The 20,138-nt window shown below is 49.9% G+C and overlaps 4 protein-coding genes across 4 annotated transcripts; 2 read left to right on the top strand and 2 right to left on the bottom strand.

The window, feature by feature from the left end:
• The first annotated feature begins 72 nt into the window (after nucleotides 1–72).
• ZSWIM3 (zinc finger SWIM-type containing 3) lies at nucleotides 73–6,600 on the top strand. The gene is made up of 2 exons (XM_075011620.1): nucleotides 73–614; nucleotides 3,801–6,600. Exons 1-2 carry the CDS (start codon nucleotides 460–462, stop codon nucleotides 5,812–5,814), a joined length of 2,169 nt encoding a protein of 722 aa, XP_074867721.1. The 5' UTR covers nucleotides 73–459; the 3' UTR covers nucleotides 5,815–6,600.
• A 2,092-nt stretch (nucleotides 6,601–8,692) lies between these two features.
• ZSWIM1 (zinc finger SWIM-type containing 1) lies at nucleotides 8,693–12,462 on the top strand. Its single transcript, XM_075012047.1, has 2 exons — nucleotides 8,693–8,738; nucleotides 8,922–12,462. The coding sequence occupies exon 2, from the start codon at nucleotides 9,006–9,008 to the stop codon at nucleotides 10,878–10,880; it is 1,875 nt and encodes a 624-aa protein (XP_074868148.1). The 5' UTR covers nucleotides 8,693–8,738; nucleotides 8,922–9,005; the 3' UTR covers nucleotides 10,881–12,462.
• A 70-nt stretch (nucleotides 12,463–12,532) lies between these two features.
• On the bottom strand, nucleotides 12,533–13,379 carry SPATA25 (spermatogenesis associated 25; the record flags this gene model as incomplete). The annotated part of the gene is made up of 1 exon (XM_075012136.1): nucleotides 12,533–13,379. A coding segment is annotated over one exon (837 nt), but the record flags the coding sequence as incomplete, so codon positions are not given.
• A 1,038-nt stretch (nucleotides 13,380–14,417) lies between these two features.
• On the bottom strand, nucleotides 14,418–20,101 carry NEURL2 (neuralized E3 ubiquitin protein ligase 2). Its single transcript, XM_075011390.1, has 2 exons — nucleotides 19,054–20,101; nucleotides 14,418–16,359 (listed from the first exon to the last, which is right to left on the bottom strand). Exons 1-2 carry the CDS (start codon nucleotides 19,727–19,729, stop codon nucleotides 16,244–16,246), a joined length of 792 nt encoding a protein of 263 aa, XP_074867491.1. The 5' UTR covers nucleotides 19,730–20,101; the 3' UTR covers nucleotides 14,418–16,243.
• Between the last annotated feature and the right edge of the window lie 37 nt (nucleotides 20,102–20,138).

Raw genomic sequence — 20,138 nt, 5'->3', positions numbered from 1 at the left:
GCCCTTTGCCCGGAGTGAGCCGCAGAGCAGACGGGGAGCATGTGGCGGGGGTAGCCTGCCTGTAGGCGTAGGCACTGTTGGGTGGGTGGGGAGCAGGCTGGGTAAGCTGCTGTCACCCCTGCCCTGCCCTGCCCTGCCCTGGGAGCGAGCTGCTGGGGGGAATGGGGAGCAGAAAGGGTTAAGCTCAGTTATAACTGGGGGTGTCCAGTAAAGTTGGGGAAGGGAAGGGGGCGGCAGCAGCGAATGTGGCTAGGTGGAAGTCCAGGCACCTGAGACAGGGTGACCAAGGGCTTGGCTCCCCGACAGGCAGGATGTCGCCTGTAGAAGTCGAGGTGTGTGGCGTGCTATGCAATAAAGCTGGTGTTTGTGTATCAGAGTCATATTCCAGCTCGAAACTCAGGGGGAAGCTGTAGAGAGCCTTGGTGTGGTCATCGCGCAGATGTAGGGGACTGCGTAACCATGGAAGTTGGCTCCTGCTTTAGAAACTACGATGACTTCAAGGAATGTTTCAACACTTACAAGAAGGAGAACAAGTGCCACTATGGCTTAAAGAACTGCGTCTCTGTCCGCTTTTACAACCGGAAACATGGAACCAGCATCCGCGAGGACATCACGTAAGGCTCTCTGTGCTCTTGAGGTGGCAGGGAAGGTGACGTGTTGGGAAGAGGTCTCCAGCACTTACAAAAATACTCTCCTGTTTCCTGAGCTAAGACCAAGCCATGACCCACATGTGGTGGCTATCCTCTGGCCTTCCCCCGGGGATAGGATATCAACCTCAGTGCCCAGCCAAGTCACTGATTGGACTCAGTCTTAGCTGCCTAGATAAATAGCTTATGCAGTCTACTTTGGAAATGGGATTCTTTTCTCCTTCTTGTCACAGTGTCAGGCATTGTTGTCAGATATAGTCAAATATCTGTCTTGATCCATCCCAGAGGTTGGTGTGCTTCTTTGGGGAAGGAACTGGGTCCTTTCAGAAGTGCTTTGGGATAATAATACCCAACTCTTCTCTAGCTTTCCTATAGTAGATCTGAATATAGTTTATAAATGAGGCCAGTGTTGTCATTCCTCTTTTATAGAATGGGAGCTGAGCAAGGGGACGTCATTCCAGTGGTCACCACGCAGGCTGGTGACAGAGCCAGGAACAGAACCTAGGTCTCTTGGTCCCAGTCCAGTGCTCTAGTCACCAGGCATGAGCATACCTATTTGAAGTGATGCTGTGGCTGTGCCATGTCCTATGTCAAAATCAAGCGCCACGTTTTCAAGCCAGAAGGGGACTTTGGTGTGCGCCTAATTTAGAGGCGCATACCCGGTATGTAGGCACTCATTAGACACATGCCAGTTTGAAAGTCATCCATTTTGTGTGTCTCTTCCCCCTGCCCCCATACCCATCACCTTCCATAACAGACTCTCTCACTTCCCCTTCACGCCTCTGTTAGTTTTCCCTCACTTTTGGGTGGTTGTTCATAGTCTTTCCCTGCAGCCTGAAGTGATTGTTTATTAATTGGAGGTCATGCTCATCTCTCCCTCCCCAGCCTGCCTTTCATTTCCAGCACAGGTTTGTTAATGTTGATAGGTGAGCTGATGGTTAGTAAAACCATACTGGCTAACTCTTATTTCTTGCAATTTCCTTTTCTGAGGAAATGTCTGTTGCTTGCCTTCACTAGCACTATTTGAGTGCTGGTGGCAGTGGGTGGGCCTATGCCTGCTCACAGCTAAGGCCCCACCCCCAGCCTGGCAGAGGGGCTACTGCACCTTGACTCAACTGATTATGGGAGACAACTAATGGAAAAACAGGGGCAAGTGGTGCAGGCTACAGGCTTAAAATGAGGGAACTGGAGAGGGACACTGAGCAGAGAACACTGGACAGTACCCACTACTCCCCAAAGCTGTCTAGGAATCAGTGGACACAGCCCCAAGGAACTCTGCCTGGATACGTGACATGAGGGAGGAACAGAAGTAGGCCCCGTGGTCACAGAGCACCCCCTCATTCAGCATCCTCCTCCTGGCCATAGGGGCTGACTATGAGGTTTCACGACTTTGTGGAGCCATGTATGGAGTGTGCAGGGAGGAACACGTGTGTGGAGAAGTACAGTCAGAACCTCAGGAGGAGGTTCTGGAAGAGCTGGAACAGCCAGTGCAACCAGGTGCACTCGAGGTAGGCCAGGTTTTCCCTTATGCCACAGAAGGGGCAGATGTTGGACGGGGGGTGAACCATGCCAGGTACACAGCTGGGCTCATGGTTCTCTGAAGGAGCTGGTCTGCAGGGTTTTTCTCAGGGAGAGGGGGGGATGCAGGGCCTGGGACAAATCAGCCCTATCAGTCCATAACCTTTTTGTAAAGGTGACGTCTGGTGTGGAGAGGGAACACCAGTGCTGGGGAGCAAGGTGTAACAGCAGATTGCAGGGTGGACACCAGTGGTAGAGGTTAGTGGGCCTCTGTTCTGTGGCCTCAAAAAGAGGGGTCAGAACGAAAGGGCAGTGGATGGGCTTAGCCTGGTGCTGCCATGTTCTGGTGGTGCTAGGGTGCTGGTGGGCAATGCCAGATGCTGACGGGACAGGCTGGAGTTGCTGCTGCTACTGACAGAGACTGAGCCCCACACAGTATGTGCATGCTGAAGCCCAGGGTTCCCCAGAGTGCAGGGCCCAGAGCCGTCACCCAGTTCGCTGAAGTCAAGGGTTGTCTCTCTCAATTACTGTCTGCAAGTATTACCCAGTCACTTTTGCACTAATGGATTTTAGTATTGCCTCCCATTGCACATTATCTGACGTCTGAGTATGCAGGCCTTATTTAAGCAGTCCTGTTGAAGTAATGGGCTTAATTCTTCTTCTATAACAAGTCATTTAGCTAGTCACATGAATAGATGCTGCCAGATCAAACTTCAGTTTCTTTTCCCTCCAGACTTGTATTCTTGAAACATAAATTTCTGGAGTGTGAGGGAAATGCTCCGTACTATGTTGAACTAAAATAGGAGACAGCTGCAGGAATGATTTGGGCCACAAAGGAATATAGTATATTGCAGTGACAGTGTCAGAGGTATGCTTTGATCTTGTAACCCCTGAGGACTGAGAATGTCAAAGATCAATTGCAGAGGTTTTATCAGAGAAAACAAGAAGTCCTGTGGCACGTTCTATACTAACAGATGTATTGGAGCATAAGTTTTCATGGGCAAAGACCCACTTTGTCAGATGCACTTCATTGAAGTGGGTCTTTGTCCTCAAAAGCTTATGCTCTAAAAATTCTGTTAGCCTATAAGGTGCTGCTGTTTTTGTGGTTACAGACTAACAAAGCTACCCCTTTCAAAACAAAAAGCAGTCAAGTAGCACTTTAAAGACTAGCAAAATGGTTGATTAGGTGAGCTTTCGTGGGACAGACCCACTTCTTCAGACCATATGGTCTGAAGAAGTGGGTCTGTCCCACGAAAGCTCACCTAAATCAACCATTTTTCTAGTCTTTAAAGTGCTACTTGACTGCTTTTTGTTAGTGTATAGACTAGCACGGCTTCCTCTCTGTTTCTAAAGCTACCCCTCTGTTACTTTATCAGAGATGGAGATTCCAGAGCAGCTTCAGACAGTAACCAAATACTTTAGCCTTTTCAGTCTTCTTCTGTGTGTAGAACATTGGCCGTACTCGGTGAAATCTTTTCTTCCTAATATCTTCTGTTGTGACTTATGCGGTATGTCCTTAGCACACAATCATTGGCTACAGAGTAATGGCATGTTAGAGAGGGACATGGCTATGCACCAGTACTGTTTGGTCAGATTTCAGCCTTTGTCATTGCTAACTGTCTCTTTACTTCCCAGGTTCATCCAGGTGAAGTTTGGCTGTGTCCGGACACGGGAATACAGTAAGAAGAGGAAACCGCAGCCCAGCTTGTGTCCAGCTTTTTTTGTCCTGCAGTATAATGAAGAAATAGACCGTCTGGTGATTACTGACTTGAACAGTAATCACATCCATGTAGACCCAGGGGGAGCTTCCATGGCCCGTTCTAACACTTCTCAAGTGACAAGAAACACAACCCAAATTGCAAGTTGCATGGCAGATGGCAGCCCTGCAGTGAAGCTGCGTAGACAACAATCAGGAGAGACGGAAACCACCGTAACAGTCGGTGAGGAGTGTGTGATGGCAGACATGATATTGAATGGGTCTTCTCCTCCACTCAGCAAGGTTGCTGCACTCCCTGAGGTAGTAAAGGAAAGTGCCTCAACTTCAGCTTTAGTCAGAATTGCAGACGTCATGAAAAACTTCCTGAGAGTGGACATGGGCTCACTGGCCTCTATTAGTGTGGGCAGCAACCAGGACCTAGACAGACTGAACTTCCAGACCAGCAAGATGAGGAGCCTCTTTGTCAAGTTCCCTGAGAGCCTTTTGCTGCACAGGGTGCAGAGCGAGCGAGGGCATGTGCTCTATGCTTTCCTTGTGGAAAGTAAGGACCGAGTAGGGAAGATGGTGCACTTCGCTGTCCTGAAGGAGGACACTGGTGAGAATGTGAGCAAAATGCTGACAGTCTTCCGAGAGTTCAATCCTGAGTGGCAGAAGGTCAAGGTGGTCTTTGTGGACATGTCATTCCTTCACAAAGCCATCATGCAGGAGCTCTTCCCCACAAGCCAGGTGCTTCTTTCTGTCTACCACACTGTCCGATTCCTTGAGAAGAAGGTAAAGGAAACAGAGGCTTCTGTTTCCTTCAAGCATAAAATGAAGTTGGCTTTGAGGGAGGTGGTTTTCTCTACCTCCAATGCAAATCTAGACATTTTATCTCAGCTGGTAAAGCACTTGGTGGATGAAGAGCTGTATGACTATCTTCAGACCAACTGGTTTTCCTGTGAGATGCTGTGGTACATGCATGCAAAGAAGGGCCTTCATTCCTGCAGCACTTATGTAGACAGTCTGGATCTCATCACTCATAAAATATCCAATCTCTTCACCAAGCAATTGTCCCTGGAGACCAGCATCCTCCACTTTGTTGAATATGCAGACTGCTTCAATACCAAGGGGCTGGAAAGTCTTAACCAGGGTTTCTCAGTTGCTGAAGAGGAGAATCGGAGCAAACACGTGGAAAAACCTAAGATGCGTACCCGTGTCTCCATGAAACGCACCCCTGATGCTGCGTCACAGCCCCAAAAGAAGTGTTCTGAATTCCACAACCAAATTGCCAAACAGAAACCTGCAAAGACACCAGGCGCCATGCTGGCAGCAATCCGAGAAAGTTGCACAGACCTGGGCTATCAGCTGTGTTTGAATGAGTGGGAGGTGGTGCAGAAGTCAACTCAGCTCATTAATGTCATGAAAGACAATATTGTGGTGCAGTTGCTAGAAGACACGCACCAAGTCAGCAAAGACTGCAAGAGTTGCAGCTGTTACTTTCAGTGCCGGTACCAGCTCCCCTGCAGGCACATCCTTTCTGTGCTGCACGCCAACAAGAAAGCTGTGGAAGAAACTATGGTGTGCAAGCGTTGGCAGAAGAAGTACCAGCACCTTTCAGTCTTGGGAGAGAACCTCCAAGATGATATTAGGCCCTCAGTGGGCAACCTGCCAGCAGCAGCAGAAAGATATGATAAAATCCAGTCCCTAAGCAAGGAGCTTGCTAATCTCCTGATGCAGTGTGATGGGGAAGAGTTAGAGGAGCGTAGCTCCACGCTCAAAATGATTGTGGATATATGGGCTAAATCCTCAGAGCCAGTGGAGGAGGTGGGGAAATGCTCTACCTTCAGAAATGTGGGGGACTTGCCATTTCTTTGGGTAAAGCAGGAGGAAAGGGAGGATGGTTATGCAACCCCTGAGAGATCATTGACAGATACTCATGAGGTGCTGATCTGAAATTCCAGATGTTCTGGATTCAGTCCAGGAGATTTCACAAGCTGTTAATGGGAGCTGATGGTTCAACCATCTCCGTTCTCCTTTTATGGTTCTTTCCCCGTTCCCAGTCCCAGGAGACTCAGGGTTAAGTTAACTTCCAAAACTGTTGGAAAAATCTCAGTAATAAACTTGAGATTTTGTGCTGATGTGTCTTCTTGGACTAGCCACGTGGTGGGTTTTTTGTTTTGTTTGTAAAATGTGATCGTTCAAATATGACAATTCCCACTAGCCAGATACATGCTAGGTGTCTGTGTGAGAACCTTAGGGCTGCTGAAGTCAGGCCAGTAATGCTCCCTGTTGGATGGTCTCCTTAACGTGTCATCTGCCATAAAGGCCTGAAAACTTAAGTTGAACGTGGTACAAAGGGCCTTATGCTAGGAACCTGGTTATAGTGATAAAATAAGCTTCCTAGTTCATTTTAGTTTCTGAAAATTAGTTCTTGGTTTTAAAATTTAGAGTTAACTCTCATTGCTTGCTGTGATGAGACTTAAAGTACTTGGGTTAGTTCACACAGAGATACACGTCCAGCTGCCTTCTTCCCCACACCCTCTGCTGTGCACTATTTCAGGGCTGTGCCCTGCTCTCCCCCATGTAGCAGCTGGAAGAAAGTGCAATAATGTGTCAATGGTTTGTTTGTGCTGAAGCCACTGCTAGCAGTGGGCAGGTCGCCACTGTATATTTAGACCAAATTAATTGTTAAAATACAGTTCTGCCTCGGTTTTATCATTAAACTTGTTTTGCAGTTGGTCTTGGGCCATGGCCTGTCATTAATGCTTGGTTTCTTTTGCTCATAATCCTATAGTGGTTTCTCACTAAAATAATGTAAAGTATTGCCAAGGCAACTACCTGCTCCCGTCTAAACTTCAGCCTAGTAATCATGAAATATGTGCCCAGTGCTGTACAGGCTCCACAAGATGCATTGCATTCAATGTGGAAGTCTATTGGTGCCTTGCATGTGGTGTGCTGGAGCCCTGTAGAGGATCCTCCCTGGCTGCTAGAAGAAAGTGGTTTAGGAGTAGTGTTCCCTGTAAGTGAGTGCTTGGGTAGCTGCCCAGGAGGGATTCAGATGTTCCCCAGATTATTAGCAGAGCCCCCATAGCTCGTAGCATGTTTCCATTGGTGGTGCATATAAAATGTATTCCATTCATGGATGGAAAAAATTAGAGGGGAACAGTGTTTGGGCAGAAGGATTGTTTTCCACCATGTGTTGTTTTAATATCTTTGTGTATAGATAACATTTTGTTTGTGGTAGTGGAAGCAACATCCATCCTAGAAAGGAAAGGTGATTTAAGGTGTTGATCAGGTTGGACCCTGCTTTCCTTTGCATGCTTCTCGGGACCTCTTTTCACCTGGGTAACTTGGAACAGAAGCATGGGAAGCAAGACTAAATTCCCAGTGTAGACTCTTGTCTGCACTAAACTGCTGCTATGTTATCATCACACTCCGGGCCCTGTGTTAGCCCAGGGCTTTAAGGGGAAATTTCCCCCCACTGTGCAATTGTTTATGCATAATGGAGGTTATTCCACTTTTCTGAAAGACCAGATAAGCTCATTCTTTCCCTGTTTTTGCTTTCAACTGACATTTGGTCACAGGAGGTCCATGTGTCTCAAAGGCTCATGTCTCACCACTTCAGCTGGTCAAGTGTAAGGGCCCTGGACCCCATGATGTATTCTGAATTTCTTTTCCCCCTTCCTCTGAAGCAACAGTCTGATATGGCATCAGATTTAGAAAGAATGGTCCTAGGGAAATGAGACCAGTATAGGACAATGCTTTGGGGTGGCTTTGAATTCTGTCTCTCCCACCCCCACGGCTTGTAGGTCTTGCTCAGGGTCTGACTTCCTTTTTCCAGATAAGGAATTTTTTTGCAGTCCAATTAGCAAGAAGCTTGAGGATGGGCAAGTGTGATCTTCAGCTGACAGATGGGAGTGGAGAGGTTGCTTGCTCTGGTCATCTGCCTATATCAGTAAACTGGTTCCCTACTATTGCACGGCCTGGGTCAGGGGTGGGCCTTGATCCCTCCAGTTCTCTGCCTGTGGCACGCCTGATCGTGGTGGTGTGGGAGCTGTAATTCAGGGATGGTTTTGGGCTTTGTGCGGGACTGGCAGGGTGCTGTTGAGTAGCCTGTGGTACAGAGGAATCGGAGTAAATGAGTGGGTGCTGTGTGCTAATCTTAAGCTGGATGACCTCGAGGCCCTACCGCGGCCTTAAGGCTCAAAGGTGTTTCTCTCCTAGCGGGGTAGTTCTGGGCATGGCTGAAGCAGCAGTTGCACCAGTTGGTTTGAAGCAAGGCCAGGGCTGACCTGGCCATGCCTGGGGCCCCGGCGACTCTGGGCCTAGGCCTAAGGGCCACGGCCAGTTAGGGCCCCCCCCGATCCCGGCATGACGAGGACAGGAGCGCTATGGGGGCCGGCACCCCTGCCCCAGCTGCCGCTGCCGCGCTGAAGGAGCTCCAGGTGCCTCCTCTCGGGCCGCCCCGCCGCCCGCGCCCGCGCCCGCCGCGGCCCGACAGCTCCGGCGGCACAAAGAGCGCAGCGCGGGGGCCCGCCGGGCAGCGCGAGCCTTGAGGCTCACGTGACAGCCCCGCGCTGTCTGGGCCGTTGCGGTGCCCCGTCATTAAGCTGGGCCCCTCGGGCGCTCCCATTGGAGGACGCGTAACCATGGCGCCCAGACGCTGGCGTCGCCCTTTGCCACGGTTTGGCCAGTGCGTACGGTCTCTGTCCCCTGATTGGCTGACTGTAGTGGGCAGCTCGGGCCCTCTTCGGGTTGGCCGGGGTTCCGGACCTGCCGCTTGTGATTGGCGGTTTGGTTTGTCAGTCCTGTCCGGGTTCCAGTGCGGCAAGGGGGGAAAATGGCGACGGCGGCGACGTGTGGGGCGCAGCGCTGAGGTGAGAGCGACTCGCGCAGGGCGGGCCTGGGGAGCGCGACGCGCCGGGACCGTCCATCTCCGCGGGGGGGCCGCCGGCAGAGGCTGAAGCGCTGGACGCCGCTGGCGGGGCCGCGCGGGCGCAGGGCATGCCGGGACGGGCCGCGGGGAAGGGCCGCAGTAACCCGCTTCTCCCGCCCGGCAGGGTCGGCGGCGGCTGCTGCGATGCTACCCGGGACGCGGCCCTTCCCAGCGCGGAGCGTCCTGGGGCGGACCCCTCAGCTTCGCGATGGCCCTCGTGACCGTGAAGGAGCTGCTGAGCTTTGAGTGCGGCTCGCTGGTGGCGTATCAGTTAGACAAGAACTCCCAGCTGGGCTCCGTCAGCTTCCAGACCGTCCTCATGAGGGACATTTTTGTGCGCTTTCCTGAGGTCATCTTCATCCACAGAACCCACAGCCCCCGGGGCAAAGCCCTCTATACGTTTATGGTGGACGGACCTTCCCGGCAGCTGCCAGGTGAGATGACTAAGGTGATTCATTTTGCTGTCCCTGCGAAAGAATCTGCAGAAAGCCTGGCCCACATGTATAGGACTTTCAAGGCCTTCAACCCCGAGTGGAAGAAAATCAAGACCTTTCTGGTAGATCCGCACTTTCGATTGTTGCAAACTCTTTCTGAAGCATTCCCCTCGGCAGAGGTGCAACTGTCTGTTTTCCACGTATGCAAGCACCTGCAGCAGAAGATTCATCAGATGTCTCTGGAATGCATCTCGGAGAGACTGATTTTAAATGCTTTGAGGAACACTATGTGTGCAGCTACTCAAAGCAACCTGAGAATGATGCACACCATCCTGAGTGACTTTGTGAAGCCGGACTTGCTTCCACAGCTTCATACTCACTGGCTTCTCAATGACAAGATATGGGCTATGCATAGACTGAGGAACTGGATGGAATGCAATCAGTATTTTAAAGACTTGGAGATCATCACCCGGGGCTTAAGTCAGGTCTTCAGCACTGGACTGTCTCTGGAAATGTGCATCACTTCTCTGGCAAAACATTACCAGGAGTGTGTTTCAAAGAGGCCCCCTGATGCTGTGTTGCTGTCTGTTGATCCTCTTTGCAGTACCATGTCTACGGAGACACTTATTCAGAGCCCACCAGCTGCAAACTTGCCACATACCTTCCACAACCCCCAAATAGCTCTTCAGAACCACCCAGCTCAGAGTTCTCCACCAGTTTCTCCCAGTGTCACAGCAGCTCATCAGAAATGGCCAGATCAGAATTCCCCTGCAAAACCCCTGGTTCTTCTTCAGCATCCCCTGCCAGCTCCTCAAAGCCCCCTTCTTCAGAACCAGCTGGCAGCCCCTCCAGTCTTCCCTCTTCACAACCAACCAGCTCAGTGTTCTCTGCCAGTTTCTCTCAATCTCACGCCGCCGCCGCCTCCTCAGAAATGGCCAGGTCAGAATTCCCTTCCAAATCACCTAGTGATTGTTCAGAATCCTTTGCCCACTCCTCAGAATTCTCTGCTTCTTCAGAACCAACTAGAAAACCCTCAGAGTCCCTTGGATCCTTTATCCCATGACATTAAACTAGAGATCGCCACTGAAGACCCAGAGAGTGACCAAAATGTGGAGTGTAACCAAGAAATTGACAACTGCATCAAACAGTCACTCAGTGAAATTTGCACAGAGCCTGCAGCCAGACTGTGCCTGAATGAGTTTGCAGTGGCACAGAAGTCTGTACAACTAATAGGCACCAATGAAGGCATCGTCAATATACAGATCCTTGAAGACGCCCACAAAGTGGAGCAAAAGGGCCTGAAAAGCTGTAGTTGCCACTTCAGCCAAACTTTCCAGCTGCCCTGCAGGCACATCCTGGCTGTGCTGAACTCTGAGAAGATGATCCTGGAGCCAGAGAGGCTCAGTAAACAATGGCAAAAGGAACCTGATCTGTGTCAGGCTGGGCAAAATGGCACTGATGGCCTCTTGGAGGTTCTGAAAAGCTCCTGGAATGAATCTCTGGATAAGTCCTTAGCAGTGTCCTTTCTTACAGCAGAGATTAGCCGGCTTCTTGCCCAGTGCAGCACTGAGGAGTTTGATCGGAGATACAACACGCTCCGAGAATTGGCAGATAGCTGGATTGGACCATATGTTCAGGTGAAGCTGTAGTTCAGAATTGGACAGTTCAATGCCCCTGCCCTTGCACTCTGACTCTCCTGCTTTCTCAGACTCTCAGAGAAGTGAGGTGTGAAGCACAACAAAGATTCTTGTTTAAATGTAATTGCCCCAGTGGCGTGTCTTCTGCTTCTTTTCTCTTAGAATCTATACAAATGTGGGCCTTAAATCGGCATCATGGTAACTTCCCCTTTGGCTTAAGATCCTAAGTGTGTTCACTTGATAGACTGCCTCCTGCCCATGAGACCTAAGGGAGGTGGACTTAGGAAAGGCTGCTGGGAATGGAATGTGAAAGGAGGGTAATAACCTGGCACTAAGCTACCTGAGCAATGGTTTCTGTATTGAGACCTTTGTGGGATCGTTTTTGCTATCTGTTGTTGCAGTAGGATTCATGTGGCTGAGTCCCACAATGTGTATCTGTTGTGATTAGATGGGAAGGTGTGTGTATCTGAGCTAGAGATATTAACAGTTAACCAGTAAGCCTCACCCTAAACAGATGAGGCTTACCAGTTACAGTTAACTGGTGGAGGCTGGAGCAGCTCCCACCTGCCACGGATAAAGGTCTGCTCTAGACCTGTGGGGCCCATCACAGGTGGGGTGCACAGCTGGAGCAGCCCTGATCCAGGGTATGCCATTGGCAGGGATGCTCCAGCCAGACCGGAGCAGCCCTGGTCTGCAGCAACCTTGCGAATGCTGTGGGCGGGGGCTCTTGAGCGGCCTGCCAGCTGCCCTGCCCCATTTAATTGGTTAACGGGTAAACTAATTAAACAGGATTTTACATCCCTAATCTGAACCAGCCTGTGGTTCCCCACCTTCCCTGTCCTGTCCTGTCCTGGTGACATGAGGCTTCCCACTAGTCTGCAGAGGAGGATTTTTTTCTTATGAAGTCAGATATTTGATACCACATTTTTCTCTTCTCACCTCATTGCCTCTAATTATTTAACTGACCCTGCTTGTTAAGAAGCCGCAGACACCCGAAGGTAGCAACCCATGCTGCCAGGGAGCTGCTGGAGGCAAACTCGACTAGGAGCACTGAAGGGGTTTGGCTGGTTCTGCTGATAGAACTTGCCCTCCGTTGCCTACAGGCTTGTGCTACTGACCTGGGAGGAGGGAACGAATTGTTACCATAAATCTGAAATGAGAGTTCCTTGAAGACAAACAGCATGTGGAGAAATCAGATGTATGTGTAGTGAGACAAAGGAGGTATGGAAAGGAGAGCGCAGTCCTAGCGAGTTAGAACTGCCACTCAATCTGGGCCTGTCAGATGGGTTGGTGTGTGGTCCCTCTCTGGCAACTTGGGAGATGTAGATCCAGGAATGAGGTCAGAAAGTGCTATTCAGGTCAGTAATTTGTCCCACCTGAGTTTTAGCCTGGTTTATTCATGCTGCATCAAATTGTTTGTGGGCTGCTTCCCCGCCCCCCGACCTCTGCCAATAGTTTATTCACAGTTTAACACTAGAATCAACACTCGATTCACAGGAGCAGAACGACTATATGGTCAGATATTTCCTTTTGAGCTAGAGTTCTGTAATATAAATTCCTCGTATGTAAATACAGCATGGCAAGATAGTCTCCTGAAAGCCTTTTGCTTTGAATTTTAAATTACTCCTTGGCTTTGCTTCTCGATGTGCTACAGAAGGGGATGGAAGTCTCTGTCTACTGGTCTCTTCTGTTGTCTGTCTTTTTCTTCCAGAACTGTGTATCCCCTCTCCTTTTGGGCATTCTCCCTCCCTGTACCCCTTGCTCTGGATTCTCTGTCATGAAGTTCTGTGCAGCTCTGATCAGATCCTCTTCTTTTAGCCCTGGCACAGGCACTGTAGGGATGCCAGCTATCATCATGGCAAGAGTGAGGATGCAGATGTCTGGAGGAGCGTTCTGTGCTGACTGTCCACCTCTGTTTCTGCTGAAATTTATGGGCATAAGAAGAGCAGCCATAGGAGGAAATCCACTGGTGGCCTGTGGGAAGTCTCCCCCTGGGCTGCCCAACTCGCCAAGGTGCTGCTCGTTTCTTTGTTGGGGGGGAAGATATCCTTTCACAGAGGCACTTGGATACATGCCAGAGGGGCCACATGGCTGCTTGTCTCTGACCCATTCAGCTTCATAATCCCACACAGAGGTCTCATATGGCTTATGCTGGGGAAACTTTCTAGAATACCTTCCACAGTAGTGTCTGCTGTAAGGCCACCACCTTGCATCGCTGTACCCTGATCTGCTATTGGCAGAGAACCTTGCACATTGCTGGGCACCACTAGAAGGCTGCTTCAGTGCCTCTTCCAGAGGCCATAGGGATGCTTCTACATGTGAAGGAACTGCACTTTCCTGAGCTTTCCCTTTGAACACTCCTGGAACCAGTATCCCAGCAGCAGGTGATGTCTCCCCAGACTGATAGACACTTAGGAGTTTGCTCTTTATCACTTGGAATGGTCTTGTAGCATCTGGATGGAGGTTGGGGGTGGAAGAGGGAAAAGGTAAAGTGTAGGAACAGACTGAATATTAATAGCAAATTGTGCTTCTGCCGAGCCTTAACAGGTGAGCTACAGGGGTAGCTAAGGCAGGTCCTGCATATAAGCAGCTTTTCATCCGTTGAAACCTTGGGCCATGCTTTCAAAGGTGTCTCGTGCTCTCTAGTTGAGCACATGAGCATCCTGTGCTGTGCCCCAGCACTGGGCATTGTGAAACTGAGGCCTAGTTTTGGAAATGTGTTTCTCCATGCTCCTAGATGGCTGTCTGAAGAGCAGGAAGTCAGTTTGTAGCAGAATTAATGTGTATTACTGTTTATACCAGGGTTTCCATTGCATTCAGACCACATGGCTGTCCGTTACATCCACCTTTCCATGGGCAACCCTGGAAGTAAGTCCACTACTTTTGAGTAAACAACTTTCCTAAGAGGAAACTACATGAGTGGAATGAAAACAAAGCTGTAATTTTCATTCCAGGTGCAAGGCTCAGATGCTCTTCTGCATCCTACTCCACCCTGTGAGCTGACAGCCACATGGGTTAGCAATAGCACCTTGTACTGGCAGCTGCCTTCCAGTCCCTGCTCTGCTGTGCTTTTGGCTTAGCAAGCTAGAGCCCAATTTTCAATGAGAAACTTGCTTTGTGTGTGCTGTGACAAGGGCTCTTCTTCCCCTTAGTGGCCTGTGCACTTCTCTACTTGCTGGGATGGGCCTTGGGTAAAGCACCCGCTATCTGCCATGTTCAAGGTAGCCCTGTCTCAGCTGATCCCACTGTGCCTGAGACAACTCCTTTTCAGATGATCCTGCTTGACCTGCAGAAAATTGATTCCCTAGTTCAGGGGTGGCCAACCCACAGCTCTCGAGCTGCATGTAGCTCTTTGAGCCATTACATGCGGCTCATCTACATAGCCGCACGCTGGGAGTGTGCTCCACCACTCTGCCTATGTGCCCCAGTGCTTGATGGGAGAAGCATGTGGCAGCAGTGGCTCCAATTAAAACTTGGGGGTCGGGGGGAGTGCTGGGGGTGCCTGGTTCTGGGGAGGGGGAGTGCAGTGAGACACATTATATATTTTTGTCCCTGTCTATCTGTGAGAGAGAGATTAAAAATATATAATATGTGGTTCTTTGTACTCTATCCATGTGGCTCTTAGTCCGTAACTGGTTGGCCACCCCGCCATAGTTAATAGGACAGTGGGCCTTTTACCCTTCGAGGGCCACCTTTCCCCACTGTATTGCAAACCTCTGGTCTGTCTTCATCACCGTGCAAACCCATGGCCAACCGTTGGTGGGATTGACTGACAGGCTGTAGAACAGTGGTCCTCGTATGGTGCTGGATCTCTGTGTTTCCAGCTGAAAGAAGTCTGGCTAGAGCCTTTAGTCTCTCTTTCTCAGTCTCCTCTACAGGGTGGGGTGAGAGTTAACATTTGCCTGTGCTTTGAACAGGGAGAGTGTGCTGTTAATTCTAAGGAATATCAGGCAGGCTTTTCTAAATTACATGAGGAAGCTCCTGCACACTTAGATGTTGCTGTCCTACTATGGGGCCCATATACCCATAAAATTATATCTTTAAAAATGGACCAGTTAAACTGTAGGCCAGGTTGGGGGAGGGTGGTGGAATCATCTCTCATCCAGATTGGAATGGAGAATTAAAGATGGGATATGGGGTTTCCGACAGAGTTATGTGACTTTGGTTTTGATAGGACCGAACTATTACAACTATGCTCCTGGAGCACAGGAAGGTCATGGGACAGAGCAGGGAGGGATGAGATAATTATGGTACAGTCATGTCCTGTTTACATGCTACCTCAGGATGGCATTTTATTTGTGTCTCTGTAAGAAGTGTGCATTGTGATGTAGCAGGCCCTTTTAACCCTATCTCCTATTTACTGCATGCCAAGTTTACCCAGTGAATAGACCTGAGTCCCCTTCCAATCACTCTGTGGTTTCTATACAGAATGCTTCCATATTGGAAGGAAAAACAATTACCTTGGATGGGAGTTGAAAAATCTGAAGCTTTTTCCTTCACAAAATAGGACATTGCAAATGTAGGAATCAGGCTCATGCCTCTTCTCCTCATACTGTATCCACACTAACCTCTCCCCATTCTAGAATCAGCATCACAGGCCCTGACCTTACCTCACACTGGAACGAGCAAGTCACTGCCCTCCTTGCCTGCATATGCCACAATTCTAGCTCTATCTCCATTGAGATCGAATGATCCTACAAAGCAGGATTATTCCACCCACATGGGTTATGGAATGTGAATGGGATAAACCAGGTGTCCAGCTTCATCTATTCAATTTATAATGGCTCCGAGCCCCGCTGCCTGGAGGAAGCAGCCCAGGCTCCAATTTACCTGGATTGTCCTTTTGAAGTTCTTGGGTAGGACGCTGATGGGGTGGGGGTGTCCACTTCCTTTTTGTTAGGGCAAGCTTATCGCTGACCTGTGTAACTGTGAAGAGGGTTGCAGCAGCTGACACTTCTCAGGGATATACCATGTACTCTCTTCCCATTGCTGCATGGAGGATGCCACACCAGTACTCTCAACAATCGGCTTCAGTTCTGAAGCACTTTTATTACCCTCGGGCACACATACCAACACGTCCATGAAGGGAATCCCCCCACTGCCACTACTCCTTCCCTTCTGCTGTTGACTGTGCTGTAAGGCTCTGCCATGTCCATGGTCTGGGTACCATTTCATGGCCCTGCAGCTCCAGTGGCGCAATGTCTCGGGTGGATGAATCTGTTTGGGTTCCCTGGGGTGAGTGATCACCTCTGCTCCTAGAACTCCTTGGGTGAAGATGGAAGAGCACTTCTGGAAGCACAATCCCTTTTTGGAAGGCCATCCTTGGTCACTCAGAGGGGCAGCAAGTTGGAAGAGCCCACCTAGCAAGGGAACTCTTATTCATATTTGCACATGTTCTTCAAGAGTGGGGGGAGGTCCAGGCCATCAATAGCCAAGCGGTGGACAATGTTCTTCTGGATGACCATTCGGCAGAGGGTCTGCAAGGAAGGGACTAAAAGAGGAAAGAAAGGAGGAAGTTGAGCTTACTGCGTAGAGGGCATTTGAGTCACTTGAGACTCAGAAGGCAGATAGCTCTGTTAAAGGTAATTAGGCCTGGGCTGGTGCATTTTTATGATCATCTAAGAGGGTCTTTTCCAAAATCAATCTAAATTCTGTGTGAGCTGATCCCCAGTACTCCTTTATCTCTTTGTGCCATGGAGCTAGCAAATGGGGAGGCTGGAATGCTGGATCGCTCCAAGCTCTGGCTGGGGGTTTCCAGGAGAGATTAGTTTCACACTATTGTGAAGATTAACTGAAAACAAAAAAGCAGTCCAGTAGCACTGTAAAGATGAACAAAATAATTTATAAATTATAATAGTACATTAAATAATTTATTATAATGAATTAAAATAATTTTGTTCATCTTTAAAGTGCTACTGGACTGCTTTTTTGTTTTCATAGTATATAGACCAGCACAGGTTTCTCTCTGTTAAAATTAACTGGCTTAGTGAGTGTGGTCTCTGTTGCCCCACAGCAGGGCTCCTGCTGGGCCTCAAGCTCTGATTTACTCCCGAGCCCTGCACGTAGTCCCATCAGATTCCTTTCTTGTATGTGAATATTTAAGACCACAATACAAAATAAAATCTACAGGGTGCTTCCAGACATTTGGTCTTAGTTCTTTGCTATTTAGTGCTTGTAAAAGTCTCCAAAGAATCCTGGAGTGTGAATCTTCTACTGTGGTACAGCCAAGGCAGCAGCTGGCCCCACTCACCCTGTCTTATCCTGCTGTACAGTATTGTCACAGCCTCAACTACAGGACCATGGCTCTGGGACCAAGGCTGGAATGATCTAGCCATTTTGTCGGCCCATGGTGAAGAATCCTTTAGCTGTGCTTTATCAGAACTCTTGCTCAGTGTGGCTGGGTACAGTAGATGCGTACGTGCTGATGACTTCAGGACTCTGAGGTGCAGTCTGAGGCAGAGATAAAAGTAGAGCACTACTGAGCCTAAACATGTCAGCACTGTTTAGAGGACACATCTGACCTTGGGAGGATTTTCAAATAGTTTGACTGTTTACCTTAACTTTGACACATTGAACTCTTGGGTTGTTATGACCAAGGGCCTTGGTAAGAAGTGTCCCTGTAGCTATATGTGTATATATGTAACAGGAATATATTCTTCTGTAGGTTCACTTGCCCTGAATCTCTCTCTGATCCACAACCCTCGCTAGTGAAGCAGTCTGTTTATATGTTTACTCTGAAAACTAGCTCCTGGCCAATAACCAGTGACAGTAAGACTTTTCTCCATGCTAAGCAAGCTTTGCAGAAATAGAAATCAGTAAAGCTTTAAATCAAGTGAGAGAAGAGCCAGAGTCTGCCTCCTGGATCAGCTCCAGTCACGAAGGCCCCATGGACATCCTGAGGGAGCCTGCCTTGACTTGCAACTACACCCTTCTATCCTGCAGGGCTGGTGGGAAAAAGATTTTTTATTCACACTCTAATGTTGACACAGGCCTTCCATAAAAGGTGTGGTCCAGTCCAGGAATACAATGACTGACTGGTACCAGAGTTGGTCATTAGAGCTTTGGGGTTCTGTTTGATCGAAGTAGGCTAATGATTCATGATTGCACATGTAAATACACGAGTCCTGTTCAAAGTATCATCCTAAGACACAGCAGAGCACATCTTATCTCCTCGTATGTGGATGTTAATCGAACTAACTCCAAACAATTAGCAGAAACAGCTGGATTTAAGCTTTGGTACCCAGCTAATCTGAACTTCAAGCCAGTGAAAAAAGTGAAGTCTTCCCCTACACTGATTGATAAGTCATTCTCCTGCCTGTTCAGCATTCGGAACAGCTCCTTGGGTTTTTGTATTGTATGTGGCCTCGCGTCAAGATTCCAGGTCTCAGTTAATATGCACTGCTTCGTGTACAACAAAAGCATGTATGAGTCAGCATAGCAATTCTTATGTTATTAGTCATTAACATCTTTATTCCACGGGTTCCTTGTCTCACTTAGTCCTTGGCCTCTGTTAAGGTAGTTGAGGTGGCTAATTAGCAATGGTGGATATGGTGACTTGGCCGCATGTTCATTAAGAGTTTGACTGAGACACCAAACTCATTTCACACAAGGGTCACTGAACATCTGTGTAATTGACATGACTTTACTGGCAATGATGGTCCATTCCTACTATCCCCATCTATGAACATCTTCACCAGAGGCTGTACCCCAAGAATCCCTGGATGTTCCACAGCCCATAAATAGCAACATCTGTTCAGTGCACCCAAACCTCAGCCCAGAATTGTTTCTCCAAGCTCATCCCAACTCAGAAATGGCACAAACATGACAGCAGGCAGGAGCTCTGAGACTAGAGCCATGGACACAGGACAGGTGAGAGCCTCAGGAGTGCAGTGGAAAGAGGCAAGAAGGCCAGAGTGCTGGTAAACTGCGAGGTGACAGGTTCATGATGTGGAGGGTGAGAGAAATGATGTTAGGACACCAGTTTCTCCTTTCTAATCTGTTGGTAAGAATGTGCCCAGTGCTATGGTATCAGAGCTTGTGCCCTTTGAAATTGTGGCATTTAATCTTTCTGGCTTTAAATAGTTTTTTTAGCCCCACCCAACGCTGCTTTTCCTGAACTCTGATCAGCCAGAGGGGGTCCGTCCTAGGTGGGTCTACAGGGAGGGGAGGAAACACATATACCTACAGCCATATTCCACTTGAATGACACGGACGCTCTTGGTTGAAGCAAAGACATCAATCACAGCATAGAGCGGGCGGGAGGCAGGGAGGCTCCTGGCACTTGGTCCCATGTCTTCTCCATTGATGATGATGTGCATGTCTGCCATCCCATCAGACCGGATGGCATACAACACCCCAATCCTACTCCTCCGGGCTGTCGGAGGCAGCACATTCATCTTGTACAGGTCATCCAGGATGTGGCTATATTGGCTGGGCCTGCTCCGTCCCACCAACTTGTCTCGGGGAATCCGGGCTTGTTCTATGAGCAGGTAGGGATCTGAGAGGAAGCTTTGGACCTGAGCCTCCAAGCCATCAGGAGTAACACGGTTGTGATGTCTGGTGATGGCAAAAACCCAGGTGTCCCCCATATTGACCAGGTCTGGGAGTGAATACTCTGGCACCACATCTAGGCTCCGTGGGTCGTGTGCTGTAAGCCCCACCCGCAGGTGGCCACACCAGCCCAGCTCCTTCTCCTCAATCTCCACCAGGAAGATCTGTCCAGGCTCCAGTGGCTCCTGGCTGAAACACAGGCCGTTGGCAAAGCTCTCCACCCTGGTGGCCTGAGTGTAGGAGGGGTCGAGGCGGATGTTGGTGCCATGGACGTGGTGGAAGCGGGTAGGTGGGTGGCAGGCAGCCGCCATCTCGGCAGCACTGAGAGGCCGAGCGGTGGCTATTTTTAGACAGGCCCGTCCGCTCGAGCACCAGGCTCTGGACAGCCGCTGGCGGGAGCGGTGACGTGCACACTCCGAGCAGGGCCCTAGTGCCGCCCGCGCCGAGCGGAGCTTGCTGCTCCTGGGCCGCCCCCGCAGGAGGCCCTCGGGGGGCACCACCGCTCCCAGCCCGGGCACACACCCCGGGCCCGGCACCGGCACCGGCACCGGCACGTGCGCGGGGCACGTGGCTCGAGAGCCGCCGGCCCGGGGAGCCCGACCCGCCCTGCGTGCCGCCCCGGTCTGCTCCGCAAGGCGGCGCTGCTGCCGCCCGGGCAGGACGGGCACGTGGGCGAGGGACCGGTTGCCGCTGGGCTATGATTGGCTCCATTCAGGGCGG

Source organism: Carettochelys insculpta, chromosome 17, assembly GCF_033958435.1.
Source record: "Carettochelys insculpta isolate YL-2023 chromosome 17, ASM3395843v1, whole genome shotgun sequence".
Classification (NCBI taxonomy): domain Eukaryota; kingdom Metazoa; phylum Chordata; order Testudines; family Carettochelyidae; genus Carettochelys; species Carettochelys insculpta.
The sequence above is the reverse complement of the archived record's forward strand: the minus strand, read 5'-3'. Positions and strand labels throughout refer to the sequence as shown.